The 13,141-nt window shown below is 40.2% G+C and overlaps 1 protein-coding gene and 1 long non-coding RNA gene across 3 annotated transcripts in view; both read left to right on the forward strand.

The window, feature by feature from the left end:
* The window catches only part of snx29 (sorting nexin 29), a 173,794-nt gene that overhangs the window by 131,096 nt on the left and 29,557 nt on the right, over window positions 1-13,141 (forward strand). For both annotated transcript variants that reach the window (XM_063003152.1, XM_063003153.1), the window contains exon 19: window positions 3,178-3,318. In XM_063003152.1, the coding sequence (XP_062859222.1) occupies window positions 3,178-3,318 (141 nt within the window). The remainder of the gene's footprint in view (window positions 1-3,177; window positions 3,319-13,141) is intronic.
* Window positions 6,976-11,802, forward strand: LOC134321408 (uncharacterized). Its single transcript, XR_010013846.1, has 3 exons — window positions 6,976-7,494; window positions 10,464-10,521; window positions 11,732-11,802. It is a non-coding gene; the product is annotated as an uncharacterized LOC134321408 (long non-coding RNA).

Raw genomic sequence — 13,141 nt, forward strand, 5'->3', positions numbered from 1 at the left:
ATTATGGGAAGAAGGCAAGCCGGCAGAGGCAGTGTGATGCTTTGGGCAATGTTCTGCTGGGAAAACTGTGTTTGGTCCGTCTCCTTTCTGTGTAGAGTTTGCATGTTCTCCTCGTGTCTGTGTGGGTTTCCTCTGGGAGCTCCGGCTTCCTCCCACAGTACAAAGACGTGCAAGTGAGGTGAACTGGAGATACTAAATTGTCTCTGACTTTGTTTGACATTAAATTTGTGAACTGATGAATCTTGTGTAACCTGTTACTACCTGTCCTGCTATGAATGTAACCAAAGAGTGTAAAACATGCTGTTAAAATCCTTATAAAATAAAATACATTTACTTAAAAACAACATAACAATGAAATTCTGTTTGGGACCATGAGTATGTGCCAGACATCAGGGTTTCTTATTTGTCAGTGTATCTCCAAGTCTCCTTGATTAACTGATACTCTATTTATTTAGTTTTGTACTCTGGCTGATAGTTCAGGTCAGAAGCTTGTATCTGATAAGCATAGATTTGCCGGCTCGGGAGCAACTCGGTGTTCGCTCGGCGATCAAAACTCTGCTCTCAATCACCATGTGTGAACTACTCAACAACTCGATCTGAGCGACTCGACAAGCCGAATATCTCAGCTTGGCAAGCACTCGGCGACTGAGAGAGATATTCAGCTTGTCGAATATCTGGATCTGAGCTGCCCAACTGGCAATGAGTGCTATGTCGAACAGCCAATGAGAACGCAAGATACGGTGTGAGGGGAAACGCAGAATAATATAGTTTAGATTAGAATACATCGGCACACACATAAGTTTTACAGTATTTATGACCTGATCGTTCTCTACAAAACACCAACGTTGCATTGCAAAAAATATTTATTAACCTTCAACTCACTATAGAACAATCCATGCTGTTCATGTAGCCCAATCCACTCAGATTCATTTATTTTTTCTTCCTTGATTTTACGCACACAAACTTTGATCTCTCTCTACTTGTTGACGTGCATTATTGGACGTGGTATTATTAAACCTTTTGTCACTTTTCGCGTTTGTTTTCATGACAAAATGTAGTTTGGGAGACCAGAGAAGCTCGCCTGTGATTCCAGTTGGTGATAGATGGTGTAGTGTAAAACCCCCCATCACCGATCAGTCGTGTAGTGTAAAATACACACCGACTTAAAACACTCCCGATTACAAGAGATCTATTTGTGTAGTGTGAACTGTACAGCGACCTGACGACTTGAGAAAGTCGTGTAGTGTGAACTTGGCATTAGGGGTACCGTCTCACATACAGACAGTAACACTATGCACTCCACCAATCATCCATCACTACGTTAGACGCCTCCAGCAGAAAGCAGAGTTTGCAGTTGTATAGCATTTAGAAACACTGTCTACTCTTCTCAGGTATGGCAAGTTGTGCTGATTTGGAAACTGGCCAGGTTTATAGCCCTCGAGAGCTCCACAGTGAATTGCTAGCGCGTTAGGTTAGCACCAGAAACATGACTGTTGAGACAGGAAGTGACCCCACCTGTGCTTTTTAAACATCTCAGACAGAAAGTAACTTCTTGTGAGTTGGTCAAGTAGGAATAAATTCCTTCAGTCTGACACTGTGTCTGCTCACCTTTCCACTCATCCTGTCACCACTTATAGCTTCAGCTCTGATGCTGTGTGTGTGTGTGTGTGTGTGTGTGTGTGTGTGTGTGTGTGTGTACAATAAATAAAAAATACATGAACAAATATACATGACAATACAGACATGATTAGAAATGTATAAGTATGTTAGTAAACGGTATAATGTAAGCCCGCTTGCGCTACAATCCAGGGAGGGGGGAGTTGGTGTTATGCTCTTGTCATGCTCCTTGTATGACTAACATTTTCTTCAGGACAGAATTAAAATAGCAATTTCACTTCCCTAACATGTTTTATTGAACTTATTATTTATTTATCTATCCAGATTACATTATTTAATTGAATGGAATTTTTTGCATCCAGTTTGTGTTTCCACCTGGTTGACATTTTGAATAAAACATGGGGGTCAGTGATGATGTTGGGGGGATGTCGTGCTGCAGGAACTGGCAAATCTTCACCTTAAGACTTTTTATCATGCATGTGGGCAGCTGTAGCCTAGTGGTTAAGGTACTGGACTAGTAATCAGAAGGTTGCCGGTTCAAGCCCCACCACTGCCAGGTTACCACTGTTGGGCATTTGAGCAAGGTCCTTAACCCTCAATTGCTTAGATAGTATACTTTCACAACTGTAAGTCACTTTGGATAAAAGCGTCTGCTAAATGCCGAAAATGTAAACACAAATGTACAGAAGTATTATAGTGCGAGACAGGGATCCCAAGCAAACGTCAATGTCAACCAAAACTGGGTTATGGAATCAGTCTTGGAATCTCCTAGAGTGGCCTTCTCAGTCTCCAGAAAGCAGTTGCAGCACAAAAGCAGTAGACGTTTTGGGTTGTTTTACCATGTACAGGACCACAGAGCAGGTATTATTTGGGTGGTGGGTCATTCTCAGCACTGCAGTGACACTGACATGGTGGTGGTGTGTTAGTGTGTGTTGTGCTGGTATGAGTGGATCAGACACAGCAGCGCTGCTGGAGTTTTTAAACACCTAACTGTCACTGCTGGACTGAGAATAGTCCACCAACCAAAAATATATCCAGCCAACAGCGGCTTGTGGGCAGCGTCGTATGACCACTGATGAAGGTCTAGAAGATGACCAACTCAAACATCATCAATAGATGAGCGATTGTCTCTGACTTTACATCTACAAGGTGGACCAACTAGGTAGGAGTGGACATACCAGCACAACACACACTAACACACCACCACCATGTCATTGTCACTGCAGTGCTGAGAATGATCCAACACCCCAATAATACCTGCTCTGTAGTCCTGTGGGGGTCCTGACTATTGAAGAACAGGGTAAAAGCATGCTAAAAAAAGTATGTAGAGAAACAGATGGACTACAGTCAGTAATTGTAGAACTACAAAGTGCTTCTATATGGTAAGTGAAGCTGATAAAATGAACAGTGAGTGTAGAAAGAAGGAAAAAAGGTTTTAATGTTATGGCTGATCAGTGAATTTGCATTCAGTTTCATACACATCGGTGTACACATCACCATCTAACCTTTTTGTAATACCTATCAGTTTAAAATGTGTTTATTACCTGTTTTACATTTCAGGTATATATCCGGATCTTGGACAACGAGTGGAATGTCTACCGGCGTTATGCTGAATTCAGAGCACTTCACAATCACCTGAGAACTCAGTTCCCCCATGTCGACACCTTCAACTTTCCTCCCAAAAAAGCCATTGGGAACAAGGTAAGATCAGAACAAGAGATTGCATACCTGCTGTGTTTGTTTTTTTAGTTTCTAAGACCTTTCTTTTGCTCTTAGCTATGCTGTATCCTGAAAAGATACCAGGGATTTTCAAACGTTTCTGCTCTTTTATATTTTGTTTGGAAACGGTGAGGGTGGGAGGAGTAGGGATTGGTCGTGTCTGAGAGACTGAGAGACGCTAAGTTTGGATTTAGCGCCATCTGTTTTTCACCTTTTTGGACGCTCAAAGAAGCTTAAAGGGGAAGAAGATTTTCATGTGATGATTATGTGAAAGCAGCGGTGCATCAGTGGCTACAAGCTCTACCAAAAACATTATTTGCTGGCATATTTTGATGGCATTAAAAAGTTTGTACGACGCTGGGAAAAATGCACCGGAAGGTGATGATGTAGAAAAGTGATGTCATTTGTTCTTGAAATTTTTAATAAATAGAGTTTAAAAGGTGCAGAAACTTTTTGAAGAACCCTTGTATTTAAGTCATTAATATGTGTTAAATATTGGGCACATATTGTTTTAGGTTTTGAGAAAAAAAATGCTTATAACCCAGCTACCCCAGGTTCTAATTGTCAGTGTTAGTTTCCAACCAAAATATAAAAGTGAGGAAACTTTTTGAAGATCCCTGGTAAGTAAAAAAAAAAAAAAAAAGAAAGATTACTTTTAAAATCAAGCTTGTCTAGTCTCATGACTAGAATGATCCAAATCTTAGACAAAATTTGAATGATTGTGTAAGTAATTGTTGACTCTTCTGCTTATAAACATTTCTGACAAGACGTTTTTGCAGAGCGAGTGATTATCTAAATGGGCAGTAATTGTAAATTGCTCTTCGTTACTTGGCCTCAGTTGATTGCTGCTTGCAGTAATTTCAGTCTGTAAATGGCTTTCACAGGAGCGTCTAGTCGTTCAGATTATCCAGTGAACATTTTGTTATACACATTGCTGTAGATCTCTCATTTTTATGCATCCAAGTTTAGTTGCATAGAAGTACGACCTGTTCCGCTTACATTTTATTTGGGAATTTACCGTTTTGAAAGCCTCCATGCATTTGACCTGCTTGTAAAACTGGTATTTAAGTCCTAACGTGAGCGTGCTTAGTTTTTTTTTGTCAATAAAAAAGCCTTAGCCTTATCAAAGCCTTTTACGGATGCATTGGATAAAAGATATTGTGTGTAGTCTAAGCGGTTTTTATCTGTTTATATCTCTGATTAAAAGGTTCTAATTAAGCTTAGTGAATGCTGGTAATGAAACTGATCACGGTCAGTCACCACTACCCAAACAAACCAAACACACTGATCGCAGGTAAACATTCTGCTGAGCCGTTCTGCTGAATCGGTGCCATTTCCATCCCCAGGACATTATACACTGATCAGCCATAACATTAAAACCACCTCCTTGTTTCTACACTCACTGTCCATTTGATCAGCTCCACTTACCATATAGAAACACTTTGAAGTTCTACAATTACTGACTGTAGTCCATCTGTTTCTCTGCATGCCTTGATAGCCCCCTTTAATGCTGTTCTTCAATGGTCAGGACTCTCCCAGGACCACCACAGAGCAGGTATTATTTGGGTGGTGGATCATTCTCAGCACTGCAGTGACACTGACATGGTGGTGGACACAACAATGCTGATGGAGTTTTTAAACACCTCACTGTCACTGCTGGACTGAGAATAGTCCACCAACCAAAAAATACATTCAGCCAACAGCGCGCTGTGGGCAGCATCCTGTGACCACTGATGAAGGTCTAGAAAATGACCAACTCAAACAGCAGCAACAGATGAGCGATCGTCTCTGACTTTACATCTACAAGGTGGACCAACTAGGTAGGAGCGTCTAATAGAGTGGACAGTGAGTGGACACGGTATTTAAAAACTCCAGCAGCACTGCTGTGTCTGATCCACTCATACCAGCACAACACACACTAACACACCACCACCATGTCAGTGTCACTGCAGTGCTGAGAATGATCCACCACCTAAATAATACCTGATCTGTGGTGGTCCTGACCATTAAAGAACAGCATGAAAGGGGGCTAACAAAGCATGCAGAGAAACAGATGGACTGCAGTCAGTAATTGTAGAACTACAAAGTGCTTCTATATGGTAAGTGGAGCTGATGAAATGAACAGTGAGTGTAGAAACAAGAAGGTGGTTTTAATGTTATGGCTGAACAGTGTATATAAAATGTATATAAAAATTAACTTTAAAATGCATTTTTTAATTGAGCAAAGTGTCCTGCGCATTGATCGAATTGCAAATTTAGGATATATTATTAAAATGTTCATTAAAAACCCCCTGTAACACTGAAAAAAGTATTTTTTTCATGTCCCCACTCATGCCACTTTACAATTAAATATAATGAGCAATTTTTTCCTAAAATCCTTTTTACCTTGAGGTGTTAAGTGACTCCATATACCATCTATGTTTTTAATATTTATTTTTCATAAGACATTTATAATAGTGTGGTTAAAATACTTGCTTATTAATGTCCTTAGATTTTACCTCAGTCCTGTTACTTTCAGTCCTGTTATGCCTAGTTCATACTACATGATTTTTGCCCTGATTTTCGCTCGCCGACTGGTCGCTGCTAGATGTGGCATCTAAGAAGCAATTCGGTGTTAACTCGGGGATCGAAACTCGTCTCTCGATCGCTATGTGTGAACTTCAACAACTCGATCCGAGCGGCTCATATCTAGCATGCAAAATATCTGGACCAGTCGGCGAGCAGGTTGCAGTGGCAGCGAGTGCTATTTCGAACTATAGCCAATGAGAACGCAAGATACGGGGTAAAGGGAAACCTCGTGGGAGGAGTGTAAAAACATAGGGCAGGGGCATAATATAGTTTCTATCAGAATACATCAGCACACACACAAGCTTTACAGTATTTGTGATCTTATCATCCACGCCAAACCATAATACCAACAATATTTAATAACCATCGACTCACTGTAGAACAGACAATTGCTGCTGGTTTTCTTCATGCATTTTTTCACCCGCGTCCAATTGCCAGATTGTGTCATGCTTCCTCTCAACGGCTCTGATTGAGAACAAAGCTAACCCACGCCCCCTCTGACACGTGGGCAGCAGCCGTATGCATTTTGTCACCCACACCAGACGAGATCAGCTGCGGACCAGCCCTGTGTACGGAGAGACTCACCCTGACGGCACTCTTTTCCCATCTCTGTGCAGGCGCCATCAATCAGCCAGCAGAAAATATTTATTAAAATATTTATTAACTTTCAACTCACTACAGAACAGACAGTCGCTGCTGGTCGCGTAGCCCAATCCACTCAGATTAATTTATTTTTCCTACTTGATTTTACGCTGCACATCGGCGCACAAACAACTTTGAACGCTCGCTACTTGTTGACGTGCATTTTTGGACGGGGTATCATTAAACCCCTCGTCACTTCTCGCGTGGGTTTTCATGGCAAGACATAGAGACTGACTCATCTGCAAATCCTCCCGATGGTAGATTATGTAGTGTGTAATCCCCATATGGGCCATATACACAACGACTTAAAAGACTCCCAACTGCAAGAAATCCAGTCGTGTAGTGTGAACTGTACAGCGATCTGACAGTCGTGTAGTGTAAACTTGGCATTACTTATATACAACCATCTTCCATTTAAAAAAAACCTTGTAAAAATTAAACCAATGTGCCTGAGATTGACGAAAACACACTCTGAGTAGTTAAGTGTGTGTTGAACAAGATAAAAAATGAAGTTACTACACACAAATGGCACCCAGTTGGTGGAATGGCCCTACTACAGACTCTGTGATTCATAAAAAGACATTCAGACGTCCCCCGAGTGTTTTTTTTTTTTTCAAGGGTGGAATATTTCTCCTGGGTCAGATTGCTTTGGTAGTGATGATCCTCGGCACCATGCAGCCCTTTGCCCCTGAATCTGTGGGACTCATCACAGGAGCAGGGCAGTGAGGTTGATGAGGTCTGGCCACCCACACAAGCCTCTTCGTTTTGTGGCCGAGCCGAGCCGGTGGATGGTAATTGCTCTGTGGGGCTGTTTTCTCTCTCCTGCCTGTGATTTCTGAGTGGGTGCTAGGTGGGCCTGCTTGCCTGTGTTCAGTTCTTCTGTAGAGGTCTTTCAGAACAAGCTGATTCATCAACACCAAGTCAGCGTCAGACTACCTCCTGCCTCAGGTACAGCCAATTAAAAGAGTCGGTCAGTTTAGGGTGTGGATCTCAGAACTCGCCTGAACCACACGAGCGCTTGAACCATAAAGAACGACTTGCTTATTGTGTTTTGACGTCTCAAAATGATGAAAATGGGTCTTGGAACATCTTTTACCCAATTTAAAATGCTTAAGTTTATTAATATTCATAACTATGCAAATTGTCATCTTGCTGTAGGATTAAGTGGGTCTTTCAAAATGATTCTGTATTCTGTATTCCTTGAGGATTCATAATATTTAGGGGTCACTTTATACGTCCTTAAATTAAAATGCATGCATGAGGGCGCTTCTGCTTCACACACAATAGGCTGAACACGTCCACAATCATTTGTATTTTATCCAGGTAGCGTTAGCACAAAGCTATCAGAGTTTTAATATGCATTATTATATTAGTAGGGATTTATTTTATAAGAGCAAACAGTAGAATTGTATTTAATTTTTTATTTAAGCTTTTTACTAAGTACTTAAATAAAATTTCAATCTAGAATCTTATGGGGTTGTGAGACCTGCTTTTTCTGTCACACATGAAATAGCTCATTGTAAAAAATTTAGTGCTGCTGCGCCCCACAACAGCAGACAGAAAGATTTCAGCAGTGTCAGAATCAAAATCTCAGCATAGCTGCTGCTTTTGGTTTCTAATTTATATATACAACCCCTGGCAAAAATTATGGAATCACCACTCTTGGAAGATGTTCTGTCAGTTGTTTAATTTTGTAGAAAAAAAATAAATCACAGACATGCCACAAAACTATCATTTTTCAAAATGTCAACCTTCTGGCATTAAGAAACAATAAAAAAAAGAAACAAATATAATAGTTGTGGTCAGTCACAATTGCTTTTTTTAGATCAAGTAGAGGAAAAAAATATGGAATCACTCAAATCTGAGGAAAAAATTATGGAATCACTCTGTAATTTGCAGTTTAAAAACAAAACATCTGCAGCAGATTAGATTTGCTAATTATTCTTCAGTTTAAAAAGAGTGCTCACACCTCGGAGAGCTGTTGCACAAAGCAGATTGTCATGAATCATGGTTCCAACACAAGATATGTCAGTTGAAACAAATGAGAGGATTATAAAACTCCTTCAAGAAGATAAATCATTGTGGAATGTCGCAAAAGATGTTGGTTGTTCCCAGTAAGCTGTGTTTAAAATCTGGACCAAGTACAAACAAAATGGGAAGGTTGTAAAAGGGAAGCATACTGGTAGACCAAGTAAGACATCAAAGCATCAAGATAGAAAACAAAGCAATATGTCTTGAAAACAGAAAATGCACAACAAAACAAATGAGAAACAAGTGGCCGGAAAGTGGAGTCAATGTCTGTGACTGAACTGTAAGAAATCACCTAAAAGAAATGGGATTTACATACAGAAAAGCCAAACAAAAGCCACCATTAACACCTAAAAAGAAAAGAACAAGGTTAAAGTAGGCTAAAGAAAAGCAATCGTGGACTGTGGGTGACTGGATATAAGTGATCTTCAGTGATGAATCGCGAATATGCATTGGGCAAGGTGATGATGCTGGAACTTTTGTTTGGTGTCTGTCCAATGAAATTTATGAAGATAACTGCCTAAAGAAAACATGTTAATTTCCACAGTTGTTGATGATATGGGCCTGCATGTCGGGTAAAGGCACAGGGGAGATGGTCTTCAATAAATGCCAAAGTCCACATTGAAATTTTGGACGCTTTTCTTATTCCATCAGTTGAAAGGATGTTTGGTGATGATGACTTCATTTTTCAAGATGATAATGCATCTTGCCAAAGGGCAAAGGACGTGAAAACTTTCCTTCAAGAAAACATATAATGTCAATGGCATGGCCTGCAAATAGTCCGGATCTCAATCCATTTGAAAATCTCTGGTGGAAATTGAAGAAAATGGTCAATGACAAGGTTCCAACCTGCAAAGCTGATCTGGCAACAGCAAGAGACAGTTGAAGGCAGATTGATGAAGAATACTGTTTGTCATTAGTTAACTCCATGCCTCAGAGAGTTTAAACCATTATAAAAGCCAGAGGTGGTGCAACAAAGTAATAATGGTGCAGTGTTTTCTAATGATTCCATAATTTTTTCCTCAGATTTGAGTGATTCCATATTTTTTTCCTCTACTTGATCTAAAAAAAAGCAATTGTGACTGACCACAACTATTATATTTGTTTCTTTTTTTATTGTTTCTTAATGCCAGAAGGTTGACAGTTTGAGAAATGATAGTTTTGTGGCATGTCTGTGATTTATTTTTTTTCTACAAAATTAAACAATTGAAAGAACATCTTCCAAGAGTGGTGATTCCATAATTTTTGCCATGGGTTGTATATATATATATATATATATATATATATTTTTAATTTACCCAGTTGTATCTTTCCTCCACTGCTGCAGACCCCCTACACTGACTGAGGAGGGTTGTAGTGAACACACTAGTGGTGACTCGGGTTAATCTGAGTCACTCAGTAATGTGATCCGGTTCACTTGGGTCAGTTGAGTCAGTTGTACTGACATTCTGAATGCGATTGATTTACTGCATGAAAATGCATCCAAATATCACTTGTCTTCCGTGCACTCTTCTGTAAATAAATCCTTCTCTCTTAATTCTCTTGGCACCTCACACTTCTCTTGTCAGTGACAAGTTGACACTGGAATCTTGATCATGGGGGAGAGGGGGGTGGACTCACCTACCAATCAGATGGATATATTAATGGGTCAAGGGTTTAAAATTACCATGGGGCTATGATACTCCTTAAGTGGTACAGTAATAAAGTAGCCTGTAAGCATTTGCATTTTAATCATAATATAACTATATTTTGTTGTTGAAAATATGCTGCATTATCAATCTATACCTAGACTACTGATAATAATAATAGCATGTGTATAAAATCAGCCACATAACGAACACCAGTGTGTTTAACTGCTTGTTTATTGGAATATTTAACTTATTTCTTAGATTCACGGACTGGAGTGAAGTCGGTTCAGCCAAATCATCTGAGTTTGCGGTGTTTCCAGTGAGTCTGCTCACCCGCCTTGTGTACTTAGCAGCAGCCAATCAGAGGACTCATAGGATCCGGGTTAACAGAGATTTCGGACTCATGATTCCTGATTCAGTACAAAGATTCGAATCATTAATCCGGGTGATTCAGAAAAGCTCTAGAACACACACGTACTACATGTGTGTTGTAGCTGGCTACTTCTTTTCTCCTGTTCGATACGGTTTCACACAGGGATCTGTATGGCATTCTAAGGCCGCATTCACATGCTCATCACAAGCCTTGGCGCAAATCGACGCTTTGGTCAGCGCTTGGCTTGAGCGGTGCAGTAAAACCTCATCAAAGTGTTCTTCGACCCGAATATGCATTTTTGTGAAATAACCGTCAAATCTACTTTGAAAGCATCCAAATGTATCTGTGTTTAGCTGTATTCACCTCACTGTTTCACTTTTAAACTTGTGTTATAGCTTGGGGTTCTGAGAAATTGTGAGAATCAGCTTTCTAGTGTTTCAGAGTCTAAAACACATCATTAAAAAAGCTTAACGTGGTTTAATGTGCTAATAAAATGGCACAGGAACATTAAACCTTTCTTAATTATTACTGCTCATAAGTTCTATCCACGAATGAAGTTTCTTGGTAGTTGTTTTTGTTACAAGTTTTGTTCACGTTAAGCATTGTTTGTGCTGCCTGAGTCGCTTTTACCACATCATATCAATCAGTTCGTCTCATTGGTGCTTTGAAAAGGTCAGCGACAATCAAATGAACTTTGAGCGGTGCGGAAAGCGCAAAAATCGTGAACCCCACACGGCAAAAGTGCGCTGTGCCACACTCCATAGGAAACAACGGCACAGCCGGCGCAAAAACTGTTTAGCTGCTTCTCATGTGAATGGGCCCTAAGAGTCACGCACTGCTCTCCTTTATTCCTCATCTTTGTGCAAGCTCCTTAGACCAGCCAGCAGAGTCTGTAATGATGGCAGTAATGAGGAATCCCTTTGATCCCTTTTCGTCAGACTCAACAGCTTGAGATCTCAGCGGTGTTGGTCTAGTGCAGGGGTGTCAAACTCATTTTCACAGAGGGCCACATCAGCATAATGGTGGCCAGTTGTTTAAGTCTTGGACAATTTGTTGTTTTTCTTGGAGGCTAAATTCTGTTTGGTGTCAAAATGTGAAATTTATGCTGTATATTTATAATGTATATCTACATTTATATTGTTCTCCTTTACCACAGACACGGCCTCATAACACAAGAGACGTACCGGTTTTTCTTCTTGAAGCACAAAATTGTGTTCACTTTCCCACCTTTCATTAAATTATCTCCTTCTACTTTAATTTTCTCTTCTTGTACATTTTGGGATTATTTGTAAATATTTCTCAGCATCACTTGTTGGAAAGCAGTCTCAGTTAAACACTAATGTGGAAACACTGCCATCTAGTGGTGGGATGCGGTCACTTTGCGGGTCACAAAATCAGCATGCATTGTGGGAGAAGCAGTTTATGTATGATTTTACAGTGTATTTTAGGACAATCGTCTGCTTCTAAGCTCTCGCAGGCCACATAAAATGACATGGCGAGCTGGATTTGGCCCGTGGGCCTTGAGTTTGACACATGTGGTCTAGTGTGTTAGATCGTTGTGCCACCTGAGCACACTGCTGCATTTTCTTTTGTTTGGATACATCTGACTGATGATAGATAGATAGGTAGGTAGGTAGGTAGGTAGGTAGCTGGACACTACAATAACAGGGTCTGTGGGTACATATTGAGATGTAATTCGCTATAAAGTATAAAGTGGTCTATGGTGCAAAGATGAATGTGCTAATGGATGTGCAAAGAGGTGCATATGTGTGTCTGTGCATGTGCACTTACATATACAGTGGTACCTCGGTATACGTCCGCTTTGCAATAAGTCCAACTTGGTATACGTTTATATATGTTTGGACGTGAAAAACTTTGCTTGGTATACGACCTCTGTTTGGAATACGACTCGCGTGCTAGAACTTGTATGGGTCAAAATGGGTCACAAAACCACGCGCTACCCTTGTTTACCTCTCGCGAGACAAAGCCACGAGCGTCATTACGCCAGTTGCTACAATTCAGTGAACAACCCGCGCTATACCGCTCTGTGAATTTTCACGTGATTGTGTTACACAAAACACGTACAAAAAGCATTCTTCCGCAACCCGAGGTACTGTAGTCCCGTTAACGGTGTGCCGTGTTGCTAGGCAACATGAGGGCGAACATAACATTCGCAAACTATTACACTATTTCTTGGACGAAACACCCGCTTAATTATTACAATTACTGTTTATATTAATCTGGACATTTCCATGTATAGTACATGACTTAAAATTGTGTTCAACCAAGTTTGTACTTTTTCTTTTCAGTGGCGTATTAATATGGAATGATGTGAGGTGGTCATAGGTGCGCGTATATCGGAGCTTTTACAACGGCTTTGAACGCAGCTCAGCCAATCAGATTTTAGGACCAGAACTATCCATTTTATAAATTATTTTATACAACTCCATCAATGTATAATATGCCAATAACAATAGGATTTTTTCCATGGGAACGGATTAATCATTTTCCCTTTATTATGGGAAAAATTCGTTTGGTATACTTCCTGTTTGGTATAAGTCCAAGG

The sequence above is a fragment of the Trichomycterus rosablanca genome, chromosome 10 (genome assembly GCF_030014385.1).
Source record: "Trichomycterus rosablanca isolate fTriRos1 chromosome 10, fTriRos1.hap1, whole genome shotgun sequence".
NCBI classification, from domain to species: domain Eukaryota; kingdom Metazoa; phylum Chordata; class Actinopteri; order Siluriformes; family Trichomycteridae; genus Trichomycterus; species Trichomycterus rosablanca.